Source organism: Anolis sagrei, chromosome 5, assembly GCF_037176765.1.
Source record: "Anolis sagrei isolate rAnoSag1 chromosome 5, rAnoSag1.mat, whole genome shotgun sequence".
Classification (NCBI taxonomy): Eukaryota; Metazoa; Chordata; class Lepidosauria; order Squamata; family Dactyloidae; genus Anolis; species Anolis sagrei.
This window is the reverse complement of record NC_090025.1, coordinates 108,253,706-108,274,354: the sequence shown is the minus strand read 5'-3', so window position 1 is coordinate 108,274,354 and position 20,649 is coordinate 108,253,706. Positions and strand designations below refer to the sequence as shown.

General features: G+C 40.8%; 1 protein-coding gene across 9 annotated transcripts in view; it reads right to left on the bottom strand.

The window, feature by feature from the left end:
* Nucleotides 1–739: 739 nt before the first annotated feature.
* The window catches only part of CC2D2A (coiled-coil and C2 domain containing 2A), an 82,489-nt gene continuing 62,579 nt past the window's right edge, over nucleotides 740–20,649 (bottom strand). For all 9 annotated transcript variants that reach the window (XM_067468975.1, XM_067468981.1, XM_067468977.1 and 6 more), the window contains 8 exons: nucleotides 18,779–18,982; nucleotides 17,065–17,154; nucleotides 13,308–13,421; nucleotides 6,007–6,141; nucleotides 5,383–5,505; nucleotides 4,745–4,803; nucleotides 2,833–3,010; nucleotides 740–2,001 (listed from right to left, as the gene is read on the bottom strand). In XM_067468975.1, the coding sequence (XP_067325076.1) occupies nucleotides 1,813–2,001; nucleotides 2,833–3,010; nucleotides 4,745–4,803; nucleotides 5,383–5,505; nucleotides 6,007–6,141; nucleotides 13,308–13,421; nucleotides 17,065–17,154; nucleotides 18,779–18,982 (1,092 nt within the window). In that variant the 3' untranslated portion in view covers nucleotides 740–1,812. The remainder of the gene's footprint in view (nucleotides 2,002–2,832; nucleotides 3,011–4,744; nucleotides 4,804–5,382; nucleotides 5,506–6,006; nucleotides 6,142–13,307; nucleotides 13,422–17,064; nucleotides 17,155–18,778; nucleotides 18,983–20,649) is intronic.

Here is a 20,649-nt window from a genome sequence, read left to right as displayed (position 1 = left end):
TATGTATTAAACTTCCTGCATGTAGGAAATCAACTGTCTATGTCTAAACTTTGAATTTTAATATTATACAGTAGGGCTGGGCAACCACGGAAAAATTTGTTTCTAAAATCAATTCGTTTTTTTGAGGGGGTTGCGTTTCGATTTTTAAAAGAATTCTGAAATTTTTCTTTTAAAAAGTTTGATATTTACGAAATTTCGTAAAATTACAAAACAATACGAAACAATAACGAAACAATAACGAATCGATTCGTTAATGGCGGACACGACCGCGCAATACGCTAAAAAAACTCCAAATGGGACAGGGGGAACTTCTGAAGCTTCCCTCTCCCTCTGTTGTTGACTGTTGGTGTGATAGTTATAATTTTTTTTCACTGATTAAACAAACAACAACTATAAAACTTGCCCCAGACATGCGGAAATAATAACGAAACGATTTCAAAACGATAACGAAACGAATTCGAAACAATTACGAAATGAATTTAAAAATTCGTTTCGTTTTTTAGTTGCTCCTGAATGGTTTGTTATCGCTTCGTTATAAAAAAAATAACGAATTTTTAACGAATTATGAAATTACGAAATGAAACCGCCCAGCCCTATTATACAGCTAGCTATAGAAGTACCAAGTCAGTGCAGCACTTGGTATAAAGATGAATTACAGAGGACAAAGGATAGAATTGACTGTATATTACAGAGCTTAGCATTTGATTAACCATTGCTTTAAAATTGACCATAGACTCAATTTGAACAAGGATTATTTTAATCAATGTTTTGGATTGTGCTAATTACAAAAAGTATAAAACATTGCAAATAACAATCAAGGTTTCTATAAATAAAATTGCCTGAAACAGTTCTTGACTTTCATCCTGAAAAAATACAGTTTACATTTGGGACTGTGTGCAAATATATCTAGTGGTCAGTAAGAGGAATTTCAAGAGTTTTTGTTGTTGGTTGGTTGTTTTTTTTTAACCCATTGTAGGACTAGGGGACTCATCAGCTTTCCTATGTTAAAGTGCCTTAGGGGAGGGAGAAGGTAAGCTGCTATTTATGATGGTAACCATGTGGTCTTCATAGACTAGTCAACAGATCAGTTCATTAAGATGTTCAAATTAACATGTTCCGATCCTATAATTAAATGTGAAATGGTATTTTAAAAGCATATGAAAACAAATGTGAAGCTTGTTTCCAAAAGGTACCAAATCCATCTGAACAAGATTTACAGGAATTGGAAAAAAACTACCGAGGAAATGAATTCTTAAAACCATAAAACTCGATTTTTCCAAGCCTTGTACTAAGGTGATTTGATACATTTTGATAGTTTTGATCAGTACACAGAAGTATATAAAGAGAGGAGGGGATATGATTCCTGATCCCCTCCTCTCTTTATATAATTCTAGTCAGTGCCAACCTGAGTGATTGTACATAGGTTTCTGAACTCCAACACTTTGCCAGTGTTCTTTCCCTCCTCCAAGCATCTACTGCATCTATTTTGCTGAATGGCAGGGCCAGCCCTGCTTCCAAGCCTTGGCTAAAACATGCCAGACTTAAGCCACTAAACCAGGACTATTCAACCTGTGGGTTCCAGTTCCCAGAAATCCTGATCATTGAACAAGCTGGCTGGGGCTTTTGAGAGTTGGAGGTCCAAACAGCTGGAAAACCACTGGTTGAAGAGGCCTACACTGGACTTTATTTTAAGTGTATAAAAATACAAAGCCTTCTCAGTTTAAAATACAAACTGATGCATATTCAAATACTAAAAAGAGCAGATAAAAATGCATGAAAGCATTCAAGATAAAAATTGAAGTAGGAAAGCGTCTACCTGTTACGAACCAATGAAGCAACATAAATCCACACTGAAAGAACATTTTTAGGGTAAGCGTGAACATACACTGCTAACGCAAACTCGACATTGGGAATATCAATGCTATGAACTCCAGTGCTGTATACAGCCTCTATTAAAGGTGTAACTTCTGAAAAGGGCATGTGGATAGGAAACCCGGACACCTATAAGGAAAAAAGAAGGTAAGTGTTAGCCAATAACCTGTGATGCAATTTTGGGAAATACCATGGCCAGGCTGAGGTGGAGTGGGAAACTGGATGAGGTTTGGCAACTAATAGCATGCTTAATTCGGTCACAGTCTTAGCCAGCATAGCTAGGAGAGAGATCTGGGGTGAGGGGGGGATGCAGTTCAAAAGCTTGAAGGTCACATGTTCCCTATACTGGGAATACTTAATCTCCAGCAAAATAGCAATTCCTGTAGTTCCACTATAAATTATACTAAGAAAAAACAGGTTGCAAATCACTTCTGGACTTGACAGGAATTAAAGCTGTTTTTAAAACAATACCTTTCCGGTTCACGGTTAGCTTAATAATAAAATATAGATTGTTTCTGCCTTAGAACTTAAATTATTGTGGATGATGAATGTCAATTTATAGCAATACGGCTTCCACACCCAGTTGGCCAATGACAGTATCCCAGGTTTGCCGAAGCAGCAGACATACATACTTTAATGATGTTACAATGTATATTTTGTACAATAAAATATGATATTTCTTCTCTTGGTCCACGGCACCATCTGCTGATAGTAAATTTACTATCTGATGCTCTTCTAAAGTGTTAATTTTTCCAAAAATGTTTTGCCACCAAGAGATGCCATTGGCCTGGGGACTTTGCTCCACAATCAAGATTACCTTTCCCCAGCTCCACTGGTGCATGCAAACCACTGGTGCATGCAAACCAGGCACACTTTTTAAACCACATCTATAATCCCCGTGTCAATTTAATATTTCAAGGATCTATGTATGATTTGAGGGACAGGAAAGTGACACACTACCCTGTAATCTCCCAGCTGTTTCTGAAGTTCGACCTGATGGTCATCTTCCATATCTTTGCCCTGATTTTTTTCCAGCAAGGGCAAAAAGTGCCGAAGAGTGGAAGTGCAATATCTGTTCCAACGTGTCAAGTATCTTGGCCGCCATTCCATGATCTTTTCTTTCAGTATCTTCTCAAGTCTAAATTTGAATAAAATAGTTTTAAAAGGTGCTGTTAAATTTTTGCAGATTCATTGCAACACTGGATTCACAAAGTATGAAACAACTAGGAAATCTGGTTGACTTTGAGATCTTTTTCTTGTGTCAGGAGCGACTTGAGAAACTGCAAGTCGCTTCTGGTGTGAGAGAATTGGCCGTCTGCATGAACGTTACCCAGAGGACACCCAGACTTTTGAGACTGACTTCTGCCTATAGAATGTGGTTTAAAAACATTAGTAGAAATAAGTGACTGGAATTCTGTTGGTGAGTCCCTACAAGAAACTCATTGAATTTTACTGTGAATGATTAATGAACACCGATAAATCCATTTGATTTAATGGCTCTCATCATGAATGGTCAGAATTACAATTAAACTACCACCAGTTTCAAAAAGCCACAATCCAGATATTTCATAAGCAAGTGGCAAACTGAGTTAAACTTTGTTCAGGAGAGAATGGAGCAGGGCTTATATGATAAAATGCGCCTCCATACAAAAAATTGCATATATTTGAAAAAAACATATCAAAAAAAGGATGTAGATTCTCCGTATAGTACAAGAGATCTTTCTGTAGAGATTGGGTTTTTTTATGGAGAGAACTATTGGGTTATTTAGCACACACTTGCAATGTATCAACTAATACAAAAAGAATGACACTGATACTGTGTTGTCAAAGGCTATCATGGCTGGAATCACTGAGTTGCTGTGAGTTTTCTGGCTATATGGCCATGTTCCAGAAGCATTCTCTCCTGATGCCCGCATCTATGGCAGGCATCAGATGAGCTGCAAGACCAGCAACAAGCCATGAAAGTAAAGATGAAGATCCACCCAGAGGAAAAATGTTCTTACCATACATCAAGGGAACCACTGATCGCATAGGGAAGCTGATGAAGAAACAACCTACAAACTACAGACCCACTAAGAAGATCCAACAAATGCTACATTCAGCAAAGGAGAAGGAGGATCCTCTGACCTCTGCAGGAGTCTACCATATACCATGCCACTGTGGACAAATCTACATAGGGACCACCAAATGCAACATTGCCCAAACATGAATCAAGGAAAATGAATGGCACTGCAGAGTAATTAAACCAGAGAAGTCAGCCATAGCAGAGCACCTGATGAACCAACCTGGACACAACATATTATCTGAGAACATAGAAATGCTGGACCACTCTAACAACCACTATGTCAGACTACACAGAGAAGCCATTGAAATACACAAGCATGTGGACAATTTCAACAGAAAGGAGAAATCCATTAAAATGAACAAAATCTGACTATCAGTATGATAAAAAACTTTAAAATCAGGAGGGTAAATAAAGAACACTAAAAAAACGGGAATTCCAGATATGAAACAATCAGGGCGAGCTAACATCTCCCAACAAAGGATTCCCCCAGGCAGGAAAGCAGCCAGGCTTTGAAGCTGCAAGGCCATTAAATTCTAATCAAGCTGGCCAATTGCAACATTCACACTTGCCTCAAGCAGATGAGTTTTTTCTCCCACACTGGAAATTCCAAGATATATAAACCCCACTTGCCTATTTTTCAACAGACCTACGATCTCTGAAGATGCCTGCTGTAGATGTGGGAAAAATATCAGGAGAGAATGCTTCTGGAACATGGCCATACAGCCTGGAAAACTCAGATATTGAAAGTCAATGGTCACCTGATATAGACTATGGCTAATGTGGTTGCAAAACAGCAGGCAAGATTACCTGCTCTGTAGATCTAGTGCAGCTGCATTGTCTGCAGGTTGGTAGAACAGTTCTTCAGGCTGATAAAATATGAAAGAAGATATCATTTGGTGCAAAACTGTGAGAAAATTATGAGAAATTTTAGGAAGAGAAACCCACTTGTGGAATGGACTGGAAGACAAAGCCCCTCTCTCCCTCCCTCCTCGTCCCCCTATTTCTTTCATTTGGTTCTTTTTTTTCTCCTTTCTTTTTCCCCACCTCTCATCCAAACCCCTACCACACCATCCCATCCTACCCAAAATTTTAATGTATAATTACTTAAAAAATCATGCAATAAAGATGATTTTAAAAACCCAGTCTGCTTGAAACTCTTCTATGTGCTGCAATAAATCTGCAGTGTTATTTGAAAAACTATGCCTTCTATTATTGGAGAAAAATGGTACAGGTTCCTGACTGGTTTATTATTTGAAGGAGAACAATATACACAAACACAAACATGTGCATGCATGCAATTTCACAAACGTTTCCTAAAACTGCACAGTAAAAGTCCAGTTTAGGATTTGTCTCAAATCCTCTCAAGAAAATCAAAACAGAAACATGGAGGAAAAGCTACAAATATATTTCTATGCTAGAAAATGCTTGAATAAAATTTCTGTTACCTGCACACTAGCAAGACCAGGGAATGGTAGACTTCTTGAAAAAAAGGGTTTCCAATGCTTAGATTTGGTGACATCAAAGCTTATTCTCAGTGGGGAATCGTACTGTTGAACATTGAACCAAACCTAGGAGAATATAGGATGTTAATACTCCCTAACAGCAAACAAGTACTAAGTTTCTACTTTGACCTGAAGAGCAACTTGGTTTTACTTGGTTATATTTATTTGGTCACTGGTGATTATATGTTTTAATGATTTTTTCATGGTTTTATAATGTGTGCTAAATGTTTTAAATTGTGTTTTATGACTAATGAGTGTACCAGTTAAATGAGAAGTGACTGTCCCTCAAATAGGAGCTCCAGCCGCTACTGAAGGAGCTTCCTCTTAGGCAAATCTAATGTAAACCTTAATTTTGGCAAGGCAATTTAGCCAAAAAGATGACCATTAGATGAAACAGGGTTGTCCCTTTCTTCTGCATCTGAAGACTGGGTTTCAGGCACAGACAACTTAGTAAAAAGAATCTGCGTATAACCTAAATTATGTTGCTTTAATGGGTCACGGGCTTGACCCAGGAGCTTCATAGATTCTTAAGATAAAAAGACAGATACATAAATGTGATTGACTTACATTGTCACAGGAAATTAAGCAGCCAACACTTTGTAATGGGCAGAAAGCATCATACTGTCCATAGAAACGGCCACAACTGGGATTCCAAATTACATACTGATTTTGCTCCCAAGTTAGCACATATGCTGTTGGTCCCTGGGAATAAAGTTTTTGAAAGTCTTAGGAAATATTTTTTGCAATACAGAAAACATTTCAATTTTGCATGCATTTAAAAAAATCATTGCTATTAGACAAGGACAGATATATGCAAATGTAAGCATGTCACATAAGCCGAAACAGTTGATCGCACACTTATCCCTATGAAGCACACAATAGGTGATATCAGCAATTCCTATCATACACAGATATTATTCTAGCTAAGTTGTATTTTATATCCAGTGAATTCATTCTAATACCAAGATTAATTATTCATAGACTGGGCTTTACACACTGCATTGTAAGGGGCTGGAAGACCTAATGTATTACTGGTACTTTAGGATGTTATATATTGCCCTCATCTTGTGGTTAGGGGTTATATTTTGGCTATAACAGTACATTTTAGGATTTTATTTATTTATTTATTATTTTTAAAAATTGTATTCCGCCTTTCTCACCCCGAAGAGGACTCAGAGCGGAGTACAGCAGGTACACGCAAACATTCAATGCCGGGACACAAATTCACATACAATACATAAACATTAAAAAAAACATTTATCAAAATATTAAAATACACCATTTAAAAACCGTCCTAGTCATCCGTGTCAAATCTAATTGACCTGGTCATCTTTCCTATTGCTGCTTTATTGCCCTGTCCCGAAAGCTTTGTCCCACGGCCAAGTTTTTACCACCCTTCTAAAGGACAGGAGGGAGGGGGCTGACCTGATCTCACCAGGAAGGGATTTTCATAGCTGGGGAGCAATCACCGAGAAGGCCCTGTCTCTTGTCCCCACCAATCGTGCCTGTGACAATGGTGGGATAAAAAGCAGGGCCTCCTCAGAGGATCTTAATCTCCGCGATGGTTCATAGGGGGAGATGTGTTCGGAAAGGTAAATTGGGCCGGGGCCATTTAAAATTGTGTCCAGATTCAGGAGGGAAGGCATTTCATTACCAAGCAGATTTTCCCTACTGTGAACACTTAGGACTACAGTTTATTATTCTGCCAGTTTGACATGTTGGTTTTAGGCAAATTTGTTATCTACTACAAAACTGGCATTGATTTATAGCAATTGTATTAATGAGAAACCTCTGAATGCTTGATTTATCCAAGTGCCTTTAAATGTCCCAGGCAGACAAGCTAACTTATCTGAATTAAGTGTGGATACTAATACTGACTTTAGAAAGTCAGTATTAGTCTGTTTTGGAATTCAGCTCCCGGCATGACATTATGAGTATTTCAGTCTAAACCAGTGGTTCTCAACCTGTGGGTCCCCAGGTGTTTTGGCCTACAACTCCCGGAAATCCCAACCAGTTTACCAGCTGTTAAGATTTCTAGGAATTGACGGCAAAAACATCTGGGGACCCACAGGTTGACAAATACTGGTCTAAACCATCTGGAAGTTCAAATGTGCCTCACTCTTGAGACAGTGCATCTGAATTGCCTTGAACTCTTGCAAGAAACACATATATGCTCACAGAGCTTGAAATACAGGTTGAGCATCCCTTATTTGAAATGCTCAGGACCAGAAGTGTTTTACATTTCAGCTTCTGGAATAGCAATATTTGCATATAAAGATATGCCTTCTGCCATTTTGCAGATCTTTAGTGTCTCTCCAACCTTCAACTTCTTCGTGTATGAGCCGTAAGACTTGAGAGAGTCTGAGGATCTACGAAATGGCAGAAAGCAAAGTATAGTACTCAGCACAAATCTATACCTTCCACCATTTCACAGATCCTTAGTCTGTTTCGAGCATCACATCTTGTTGACATAAAAGAAACAAGGTTGGAGATATACTATATCTGATAGATGAAAGAGCAAGTGCTGCAGCTGCCACCGCAAAGGCAGAATTGGATTGCTAGCAGAATAAAGGTGGGCGTTTTTGGAGATTTCCAGATATGAGAAATTTTTGGAGGATAATTTCCCGAATCCTGTTGGAGGGTTCTGGGAGTTGCAGTCACCCCTAAAAGTAACTTTTCCAATCTCTGTATGCTCAGCAACTCAAACCCCTTGCTGGCATATACTCAGCATATACTCTGTATGCTCAGCATCTCAAACCCCTTGCTGGCATATCTATGAGGAAGGCGAATGCAGTAGGGAAAGATAGGTGAGGCCTACAGCTGAGCATAACACATCCCATTTTTCATGTTCCCTCAGAATCTAATTTGTCTTCATCAAGAGCATTCCACCAGGACTCAGTTAAGAAAGCAAATATGTAGCAGAGATACTCAAGTTCTACTTTAGACCCAGTGTTTAGTATTTATTCGAATTAAACTTCTCTTGCCAGCAGAGCACCTAAAATCTAGCAGCTCTAGCTCGGGGTGGCAATTTTAAAGGTCCAAGGAATTTTCCACAAGGATTGCACGAGATTCAAAAGTATAAACATATGTTTCATATAAAATCAATAGTGGCTGAAAAGTCAATTTCTTTTTTTGTTCCTTTGGGCCTGTCCAGGACTTTGCCCTATTTTATTCCAGGTATGGCAAACAATCATTTGATTGTTTTTCTTGCTGAGCAATGAGACAATCCTGGAGGGAGGGGGGGCATAAAGATGACATGCCTAGAAGCATCCTATGACTCATAGGCATACATTAGGCTGCCTTTGCTCTGGATGGGGATGAATCTAGCCACATCACTGTTAGCTGAGCCAACATCATGGAGTGGCCAGGCAATGTGCATTCAAAAGAAAACTAGTTCAGCTGCATACAGAGAAGTCACTTTCTTATTGTTGAGTCCGACAAAAACAAAGACTAGAGCAGTGGTTCTCAACCTGTGGGTCCTCAGATGTTTTGGCCTTCAACTCCCAGAAATCCTAACAGCTGGTAAACTGGCTGGGATTTCTGGGAGTTGTAGGCCAAAACACCTGGGGACCCACAGGTTGAGAACCACTGGACTAGAGAGAGAAGATGACAACAAATGGCTTGTCTTAAGCTCTGTTATGTATAAGATGTTTCAAAATGATGGTCCCAAATTCAAAGCAGTATAAAGTTACAAATAGTTTACTAACCATTTTGAGACAGAAATCAATCTTAAAAAATAACTCCACAAATGGAGATAATCTCATTAGGCCTTAAGTTGTGTAGTTGCCATCTTGTGATTGACTGAGGTTAGGGGTTGTTTGTGTGCTGGGAGAGGCATCTAGCAATAATTATTTGGAACTCTATGCTCCATCCTTTTGTGGTTGCAGAGATATGTTGATTTCAAATCAGGTTCATCTTTTTGAAGCACTTTGTATTTCCAGCTTTTTTTTCAGTGTTTTTCTTCTTATTCTCAGTCTGTCTAGATATTTTACAGCCTGTGTAGTGTTTACAAAACTCAGAAGTTTTGGTTTCTCTTCAAAAGGCTCATTAATGGTGTCTTAATCGCCTGTTTATGGAGAGGGCTTTTTCGAAAGACCTAGATATCTTGGTTGATATCTTGAAGAACTGGGATGCTGAGATCAACAATCTGTGAGCCTAGCAGTAAAGTCTTATGCTACATTCTGCAGAAGATTTGGATTCCCAGATAGAGGAAGACCAGGGGTAACTGACTGAGCCAGAAAACATTTGTGAAGGTAAACCTTGCAGAAGAAAATCCACAGCCTAGAAAGTGGGAAAGAGAGAGACTCCCTACTAAAGGAGTTGTCTGTTTATGGCATTGATAAGTGATAATGCCTATTTGTCAAGGTAGCCCAATTTGCATTGTCAGCTAAGGGACACTACATGCTTATTTTATTAAGAAATATATTGTAGTTTAAGTATCAGCTTTATGCTTCCGTGACCATTGATTATATGGGGGGCCTATTAAAATTGTTTTAAAGTAAAGGTAAAGGTTTCCCCTTGACTCTGGGGAGCGGTGCTCATCCTTTTCAAAGCCGAAGAGCTGGCGTTGTCCGTAGACACCTCTTATTATTTACTAGCTGTGCCCTGCCACGCGTTGCTGTGGCCTATAGTAAAACTTATCAAAGTTGAGGTAGCTATCTGGACTATTATGAAAGAGAGGTCCCACTCCCTACCTATTCCTTCCCCCTTTTCCTCCCCCTTTCTCTCCTTTCTTCCTTCTCTACCTCTTTCTTTCTTTCCTTCTTTCACTACTTGGTTTCATCCTTCTCTCTTTCCTTCATTCCCTCCCCCTTTCTTCCTTTGCCTTTCTTCCCTCCCTGTTTGCTTCCTTCTTTCACTTTTTATTTCCTTTTATTTCACCACCATAACAACAATAACAATAATGCAATGCATTGCCTCTGGGACCGGACACCTCTCCCATTCCCCCTAAAAGGGTCTCATAGGAACAATAGCATCATAATAATAATAATAGAAATAACAACCTTTACCCGCCACGTGTTGCTGTGGCCAATCTTCCCTCTTTCTCTCCTTCTTTCCCTCCCTCCCTCCCTCCCTCCCTCCTTCCTTCCTTCCTTCCTTCCTTCCTTCCTTCCTTCCTTCCTTCCTTCCCATCTTTCCTTCTCCTCTTCTTTCTCTATCTCTTTCCTTCCTTCCCCCTTTTTCTTTCTCTTCTGCTGTCTCTCTTTTCTTTCCTTCCATCTTTCCTTTCCTTTCCTTTTCTTCTTCCTCTAACTTTCCTTCCTTCCCCCTTTTTCTTTACCTCCCTTTCTCTTTCTTCCTTCTTTCCTTCCTTCCTGTCTTTCCTAGATTTTGACAGGGCGGGAAGGGGCGGGGTGGGGTTTGGAGGTGGCCTGAAGTAAAAGGAGGTAAGATTGGGGCAGGGAAGTGATGGAGCGTGGGGTTGCGTGTGTGTGTGCGGCGGTGGGGGGAGTGATGGAGCCTGGGGTTGCTTGTATGTGTGCGGGGGCGGGGGGAGTGGGGTTGCGTGTGTGTGTGCGGCGGCGGGGGGAGTGGGGTTGCGTGTGTGTGCGGCGGTGGGGGGAGTGATGGAGCATGGGGTTGCGTGTGTGTGTGCGGCGGCGGGGGGAGTGATGGAGTGTGGGGTTGCGTGTGTGTGTGCGGCAGGGTGTGTGTGTGTGCGGGAAGTGGCGCGGCGGGGCTTGGAGTGGGCATGGTTTCCGCAGAGGGAACGTTGGCCGGAAGGCCATGTGCGCGCGCGATGGAACTTGCGGCTGGGCGCCAATGCGCATGCTCAGTTGTTTTGCCGTTTTGTGAGTGTGTTGTGTTGTTTTTCATTTTGAGTAGATATGTTTGTACCTTGTGGGTTGTGTTATGGGCATGGTAATTTTGGTTAAGTTTCGTTGGGGTTTTTTTGAGTTTTGTTCTTTTGCCATTTTGTGAGTGTGTTGTTGTGTTGTTTTTCATTTTGAGTAGATATGTTTGTACCTTGTGGGTTGTGTTATGGGCACAGGGATTTTGGTTAAGTTTCGTTGGGGGATTTTTGAGTTTTGTTGTTTTGCCGTTTTGTGAGTGTGTTGTGTTGTTTTTCATTTTGAGTAGATATGTTTGTACCTTGTGGGTTGTGTTATGGGCACAGGGATTTTGGTTAAGTTTCGCTGGGGGATTTTTGAGTTTTGTTGTTTTGCCGTTTTGTGAGTGTGTTGTTGTGTTGTTTTTCATTTTGAGTAGATATGTTTGTACCTTGTGGGTTGTGTTATGGGCATGGGAATTTTGGTTAAGTTTCGTTAGGGGGTTTTTGAGTTTTGTTTCCTCGTTGGATGCCCCTAACAAATTTATATATATAGATTTATTTCAAATATTTGTACCCCGCCCTTCTCTACCCCTGAAGGGGGACTCAGGATGGGTTATAGCTGGCAGCAATTCAATGCCCCACATATACAACAAATAAACAACAGTGACATAATAAGTTAAAACATTAAAATTAGATTAAAAACCATTTAAGATAGTACACATTGAATTAGTTGGCATGTCAAGTCCATGTTCTATGATCAACAACTTAATCAGAAGCCTGTCCATAGTCCTTTTTTTCCATAGAATTATCGTCATTTCTATTGTCAGCCTGCTATCTGAATGCCTGGTCCCATAGCCATGTCTTCAACTTTTTCCTGAAGGAAAGGAGGGAGGCTGTTGACCTAATTTCACTGGGGAGTGAGTTCCACAGGCGGGAACCAAGCGCATTTGCAACAAAGGTGGGATCGAGAGCAGGGCCTCCCCAGAAGATTGTAAGTTTCGAGGTGCGACGTAGGGGGAGATACGCTTGGACAAGTAAGCTGGGCCAGAACCATATAGGGCTTTATAGGTCAAGACCAGCACTTGGAATTGTGCTCAGAACTGGACAGGCAGCCATTGGAGCTGACATAACAGGGGTTGGTATGCTCCCTGTATGTCACCGCAGTAAGTAATCTGGCTGCCGCCTGTTGGACTAGTTGAAGTTTCAGAACATTTTTCAAAGGCAGCCCCACATAGAGCACATTGCAGTAATCTATTTGAGAGCATGGACCACTGTGGCCAGATCAGACTTCCCAAGGTACAGGTGCAGCTGGTGCACAAGTATTAATTGTGCAAAAGCTCTCCCGTGCACCGCTGAGACCTTGGGTTCCAGGCTCAGCGAGGAGTCCAGGATCACTCCCAAGCTGTGAACCTGCATCTTCAGGGAGAGTGTAAACCCATCCAACACAGGCTGAAACCCTATGCCCTGTTTGGCCTTTTGACTGACCAGTAGGATCTCTGTCTTGTCTGGATTTAGTTTCAATTTGTTAGCTCTCATCCTAGATCATGTGGCCTGCATGCCTGCATAGAGTGTTGTTACCTTCCCACAGAAGCGGTACCTATTGATTTACTCATATTTGCATGTTTTCGAACTGCTAGGTTGGCAGAAGCTGGGGCTAACGACAGGAGCTCACCCTGTCTGTGGATTCAAACCGCTGACTTTTCAATCAGCAAGTTCTGCAGCTTAGCAGTTTAACCCGCTGTGCCACCACACCCCCTGTTTTAAAGTAATTTCTAATATTTCTAAGAATTTATTTTTTATTTTAATGTTAGGTTTCCTATTTTAAAAGCTGTTGACAAAACACAAAAAAGTAGTTGATGATGATTATGAGAAATAAAAACAAAGAAAAAAATCACCATCCAGTGTGATTCTATTGAATTTGAAGACCACTAGAACTAGAGAACTTGTTGCACAATTTTGTCAAGCACATTGAATGATTTTATCTTAAAATACGTTGCCAGTGCAATGAAATCTGACCATTTTGATGCAGCAAACTACAAAGGATTTTTTATTTTCTAAGTCATGTGGAGGTTTGTGTAAACATCAAATGACTTACCTCTGGAATAGCATTTCCAATTAGAAGCCAGGCTTTTTTGCCAAGGGCAAGGAAATAATTACACAACAGCACAGCATGTTCTTCTTCATCTCCAGCCAAAAGATCAAGGAATTGCTAGCAGACGCAAGCAAACAACTTGTATTAGCAGAATCATTAACACTCCTAGTTTATTTGCATTGTGCAGGAATCTTCCCTCGTAATGTACTGCCTTGTTTGTCTGGAAATGCCCTATGCCCCCTAGGACTTTGGTTCAGTTCAACACGAGATAAGGAAGGTAAATTATGATTTAATGTGCCTAAACTAACAAAAAAACCTCCAGAGGATAGTGTGTCATGGTGGCAGGATCTCTGCTTTCATCTGGAGGTGTTCAGCTTGTGACCTAGAAGGTGTGAGGCTAAATACTGAGATTTAGGGGGGAATGTAGGCTTCATTATCAAATTGGCCATTCTGTCTGGGCTTCTGGAGCTGAGGTTCAAAAAAATCAAGATGGCTAAATGTTGAGAAACACTGATCTGGGACAACTACTGAAAGAAAGTGTTTTGTTGTAGTAGAACTTCAAAAGAGCTATTAGGTCTCCAAAGAGGGACAAGACAAAAGTTTCAGTGAGAGCACTTTAGACTGAAGAACAAATGCTTGTAAGGCAAGCAACAACACAAAAAGGTGAGGAAGGCTCCATCTGAAATAGCTGTGGCAAATGTAAACAGCAAACATCAACACAAATATGTTTTTGTGTGTGTGTGTGTCAGGAGCGACTTGAGAAACTGCCAAACCCCTGAGAAACTGGCCAAATATTGTAAAGACATAAATTACAACTGCTGGAAGTGCGGGAATTGTGTAGGTACCTTCCACCATATGTGGTGGTCATGCGAGAAAGCTAAATCTTTCTGGAAAGAAATCCATGAACTATGTCCAAAAAAAATTGAAACAAAAGATGCCATTGCAACCTGATTTTTCTCTATTAAGAATGACCAATACTTAATGGAACATAAACAATGACAAAATATTCACATATTTGACAACGGCTGCGAGAATCGTGTATGCCAGGGTATGGAGACAAACTGCAATACCATCCAAGGAAAATTGGTTAGAGCAGGGGTCCTCAAACCAAGACCCGGGGGCCAGATACGGCCCTCCAAGGTCATTTACCCAGCCCTTGCTCAGGGTCAACCTAAGTCTGAAACAACTTGAAAGCACACAACAACAAAAATAACAACAACAACAGCAACAATCCTATCTCATCAGCCAAAAGCAGACTCACACTTCCCACTAAAATACTAATACATTTATATTTGTTTAAATTGTTCTTCATTTTAATTATATTGTTTTTAAGTGTTTTTGCACTACAAATAAGATATGTGCAGTGTGCATAGGAATTCATTTATGTTTTTTTTCCTCAAATTATAATCTGGCCCTCCAATAGTTTGATAAACTGTGACCTGGCCCTCTGTTTAAAAAGTATGAGGACCCCTGGGTTAGAGAAAATAATAGATATTATGGGTATGGACAATTTAACTTTCTTGTTATCAAAATCATACCCATAAGGACAATTGACTGGACCCCACTAAAAGAATGGTTAAAAGAAAATAATTTCAATATGTTAATTTAACAGGATGAATAGGAGAAGAAGAAAGTACCATCGTGTGAAAAAAGAGAAGAGGAGGTCGCCGAAGTTTAACAAAGGACTTAGCGGTGCTACTATCTACAGTGAATCACTATAAAGAATGGAAGTACAACCCCCCACACAGTTTTTGTAACTCCCCCCTCTTTTTTACTTCCTCCTTCTCTCCCCCCCCCCCCCCAGCCACATCCCCTTCTCCAGTCCAAACTTTTATCGACCCAATTTCCCAGATCTTATCTTATACTATAAAATCCTTAATAAAAACTATTTTAAAATAGAAACTGCAAGTCGCTTCTGGTGTGAGAGAATCGACCGTCTGCAAGGATGTTGTTCAGGGGATGCCCGGATTCTTTATCATCCTGTGGGAGGCTTCTCTCATGTCCCCGCATGGGAGCAGACAGAGGGAGCTCACCCTGCTCTCTGGATTCAAACAAGAAGTAAACACAACAGAAATAGCTAGAGCTGGGGACCACTTCTGGAGGGGAAACGCTAATATACAGTGGTCTCTGTTCTGAAAGCCATCGCAGACACACAAATGTCCACGTATGATTCCGCTCACATTATTAAATGGTGGTGATGTGAATGTGCACGCCTCAGCATGTCTGCTTTTATATCACTGCCATTTAGTAATATGGGGAACAGTAACCCATGAAAACTGCATATCCAGATTCCACAGATCCAGAGAGCCCACTGTATATAACAGAGAAAATTAGCTCTGTGTCAACGTCTTGAACCCATTGCTATGCAACGCAAAGGAAAACAGAACATCCATAGTTGTGCTACTATGGCAACGAAGCTCACCTGTTCCAAAGATAAAGGGAGAAAAGAAAAAGAGCACTTAGCTCAGAGAGAGAGAGAAATAAGGCTAGCTGACCCTGAACACAATTGGGTTGGGTGAAGGGTAAGGAAGAGCAACCAAATGGGTGGGAGGGAGAGAGTTTGCAAATGAGAATGAGATTCATTTTGAGTGAATCTGTTTCCGCACCAGAAAGATGGGCAATATTCTTGTTTCAAGTACTCAGCATCCCTCAGATTAGTGGGAAGTCGCCATTCTCAGTGTGCTGTGTAGGTGTGTTATGCAAACATAAATAAGCAATAAATCATATACTTAAAAATATAAATGAAAGGTTTTCATGAAATATGTTGGGTCTCACAAAATCTTGTTGGAGTTGGCTTACCATCCAGTTTGCTAGTAAAACTGAATTACTGTATCACAAAGTAATGCATGACTAAAAGTTGTCTCATCAACATAAAAAGTTCGGAAAGCTCTGATCTACAACATAAAACCTTTTAAATTCATAAATATAGCCTCAGCAAGCAGTCCATATTACCTAATAAAGCCATATTAATCATAGTCATGTTTTATCATATACAGATCAGCAGTAATGTATGCAATATTTTGCCCGAATGCCCAACCACCATCTCCCAAAGCAGTTGCTCTACTCTGAACTCAAGAACGGAAAATGGAATTTTGGAGGACAGGAAAAGTGATTGAAAGATGGGCACAAAGCCAACCTTTAAAAGTGTAGCATAGACACAGAGAACTGGGAAGCCCTGACCCTTGAGTGCTGTAGCTGGAGGTCAGCTGTGACCAGCAGTGCTGTAGAACTTGAAGAGGCACAAATGGAGGGCAAAAGAGAGAAATGTGCCAAGAGGAAGGCGCATCAAGCAAACCCCGACCAGGACCGCCTTCCACCTGGAAACTGATGCCCTCACTACGGGAGAACATGCAGGTCAAGAACAGAGCTCCACAGTTACCTGTATACCCACCGCCAGTACACTGAATCTGGAAGACAATCTTACTCGGACAATGAGAGATCGCCTAAATAAGCAAGTATTTTGCCCATGTCCAAACATCACCATGAACTCAAAACAGTAAAAAGTGACATCTCTGGAAGTCTCAAATAAAACTGAAATATGAACATTCTGTGTTCATACATTGATTCTGATCTAAATAGTGACATATACTCATTTATCTGCAGCACCAGGAGAATGGCCGACTACTGTGGGAACATAATGCCGGAGAAGATAGGCCTTTGGTTTTATGCATCAGAACTGCTCTTTAGTTCTAAAATAACTGAAGGGGAACTGAAGAAATTGTAGACAAAAATGAAGACAAATTGCAGGCCTTTCACTTACATCTGAAGTACTCCACAAATCGCAGATTCCAGCAAATGATACAGCATCTGGTAAGAAAGGAATCAAGGCAACGTAGCGTGCCACAAGTTCCTAGAAAAAAGACACAGAATAGATATTTCCATTAGCATAATGCTAGAGCTATTGCTAATGCTGATGAAATCCACAGAATATTCCCCCCGGCCCATTCCTAGCTCTGCATCACTTCCCACCAGACACTGAACAACCTCCAGCTTTCAGGGGATTCTTCTTTGCTGGTCCAGTTTAATCATTTTAAAACTAAATCTGGTTTATATTTTGGCTCAGTTTGAGGGTTAAGTTGTAGAAAGCATAGAGAAATATTCATGGAACAATCTGAGGATGACTGAAGTAGAAGGTTCACAAATCAAAATGCCAAGAGATCATTACTCAGCTGAGATTCATGCCAGAATTATGTTGGTACATTATGTCGCCATGACCATGCAGCTGTAGGTGGCGGCAGAAGGAATAAGAAGCTTGAAGGCATGCAAGTCAGTATTGTTCAACTATTACAAAGATAACCACCTGAAGTCTAACCCTGCCAAAACACAAGTGTGTGCTTTCCACTTATGTAATGGTGAAGACAACAGGAAATTGAAAGTTACCTGAGAAAGCCAAGAGCTCAAACACTGTTTCCATCCTAAATATCTCAGTGTAACCTTAGATCGAACACTAACATTTAGGAGACACTATATGAACATCAAGCACAAAGTAGCTGCACACAATAATATCCTGTAGAAATGTACAAGCAGCAATGGGGTGCAGACCCAAAATTAATAAGAACATCAGCCCTGGCCTTGTCTTACCCAACTGCCAAGCATGGCTGCCCTGTTTGGCACAAGTCTATCCACGCGAAGTAGGTGAACATAGTACTGAATGAAACATGCAGAATAATCACAGGATGTTTTAAATCTACACCTGTTGATAAACTCTACAAGCTAGCTGCCATTGCCCCCCACCCCCAATGTGCGGCAGGAAGTTGCTGCTAATGGTGAGAGAAATAAGGCTGAACATTGTGAAAGCCATCCACTGCATGGCTATCAGCCTCCTCCCTGTAGGTCCTAATCAATGAAAAGCTTCATGAGAACCACCACTCCTCTTAATGTTCCTCTAGCAACAACAAGAGGATCCCTATGGGCAGCTAAACCAGGAAATCCCAAATTGATGGCCCCCACGAGGGTCATCCTCCAGGGTCAAACCAAGAAAGGTCAACTTGGAAGTCCCTGAACAGACTCAGAAGTGGAATGGGCAGATCACAAGACAACCTGGCAAAATGGCATTACCTAGAAGACTCCTCCACCTTGTGCAACTGTGGAGCAGAACAAACAACTCTGCATCTGTATGCTTGTCCACAATGCCCTGCCTCACGCACAGAGGAAGACTTGCAGTCGCTGTTGCCCATTTTTGGTCAAAAAATTATTTAACCGATTGTATTTCCTTTACCAGTTTTATACTTATTTATGCAATGCTTTTGACATGAAATAAAATAAATTATTGTTCAGTATATATTCCTGATGCTTACAATAAGGGTTCTTATTCCACCAGATTAGGGAAATTTTGTATATTAGGATTACAGCTGTTTATAAAAGTCCCCTTTTCATTAATTTTCACAAAACCTCCCTGTATGTGTACAAGGGGAAATAAAAATGCACTTTACAACACCTGAAAATATTTTATCCACCCATCCCAGAAAACTTACAGAAGTTTCTTGTAGATTGTCTGCTTGAAGCTGTAGGAGCTCCTCTGGTGGGTTCAGAGGTTTGATGTATCTTGTAATAAACACTGTCTTCCCATTGATGTCAATTACTGTCGTCACACACTGGCGGCTTGGAAACTTCAGAGCACATTCAGCTTGGTATCTCTCAGCTGCTTGGAGAAGCTTCTCATCTTCTTGGCTGTCAAACTTGTAAAAATGATAATCCTGTTTACTAAGGCCCTCTATCCCACACATGTCAAATGCAAAGCCTGCTGACTAAATCTGGCTCACCACATCATTTTATATTGCCCGCGAGGCTTTCAGTGCCAGGGAAACATAGTTACATTTGTACCATCTTACAATTTTAAATGGCCCTTTGAAAGCAAACGTAAGACTGATGTGGCCCACAGTGAAAATGAATTTGACATCCCTGCTCTAGTACATATCCAATGGAAGGCATATGCATCAATTATCTCTTCTGCTGATTTTTCTGATGTGCTCTAAGTGAGGTTGCTCTTAAAGATCACTTGAGAACGTCAACTGGACCACAATACAGCAAACATGCTTCTTACAGAGATGGGACGGAGGATTCAATTTCCTTCACTCGATCCAGTTCAGTCAACTGCATTGTCTTTTCTATTTACAATTCAAAGTGCTGAGTTTGACCTATAGAGCCCTAAACTATTTGGAATCATTTTACTTTCCTCAGATAATTCTACCTAAAATCTCAGATATTTCAAAGTCTACCATATCCAGTATGATTCCAGTTTGGGAGGGAAGGAGGATATATGCCTGAACTTACAATAGAAACAGGAAACCATGAACAAAAGTGAACCCTTTAAAAATGAATGACTTCTGCCAGAAGTTCCTGGAGGACCTAGAAAACTGCTAGTGGTATCCTCTCAAGGGCTTTCCTATGTCCTCTATGGTGACTCTATAACAATGTCCAGCAGAATCATCTGAGGACTTAGACAATTCCCAGAGAGGGCATATTTTATTGGATGTAGGTAGATGGCTCCAGCAGTATGATCAATCATACTGTAATCATAAAGTGATTTTTGTTTTAGCACCCTATCTTCACAATATCAAGAGATCTGTACTGCTCCTTCAAAAGTACAGTCACAGCCTGCCTTTCCTTTTATTGATGAGCAGGCAATCTTTGGAGCAAAGACTCTGAGACAGTGAGATTCAGCAGACAAAGTAAGGCCAAAAAGCATCAATTAAAACAGGATTAACTCAGATATATTCAGATCCTCAAACCTCCCTTCTTTCTATTTGGTTCTGACGAAGTCTAGTTTACTTCTGAATTGGGCAGACGTACTTACATTTTTTGTTATAAATGTAATTATCTGGGTTTTGAAACATTATGGCAAAAAGATATACGGTAGAGTCTCGCTTATCCAACATAAATGGGCTAGCAGAATGTCAGATAGCCAAAAATGTTGGATAACATGGAGGAATTAAAGCAGGGACATTTTCTACCTTTTCTCTCCTGGCCTGGAGGAGCTCCAAGCCCCATCCCTCAGAGCCGTGGAGGTGGCAGTCCTTCAGGGAAGAGGTGGTGTGTACTGCCCTTTGCTTTGGCCCCCTCCCTCCATTTGGTCTTCCACCACATGCCTCTTCTTTGCTTCTCCTCTGACGCAATGCAAGGTGCCAGCAAGTGCTCTCCAGCAACCCTCTCTAGAACGCCTTTCCCACTCCCAGGCCAAAAGATTGCCCTGCCTTCGAGCTAACGGGAAGCGACATCGGAGGATTCCTTTGCCCCTTTCATCCTGATAGAGAGCATCGGATAACACGGAAAGTTGGACAAGTGAAGTCCAGCTAAACGAGACTCTACTGTTTACACATTTTGCATTATCTGAAAATACGTATTT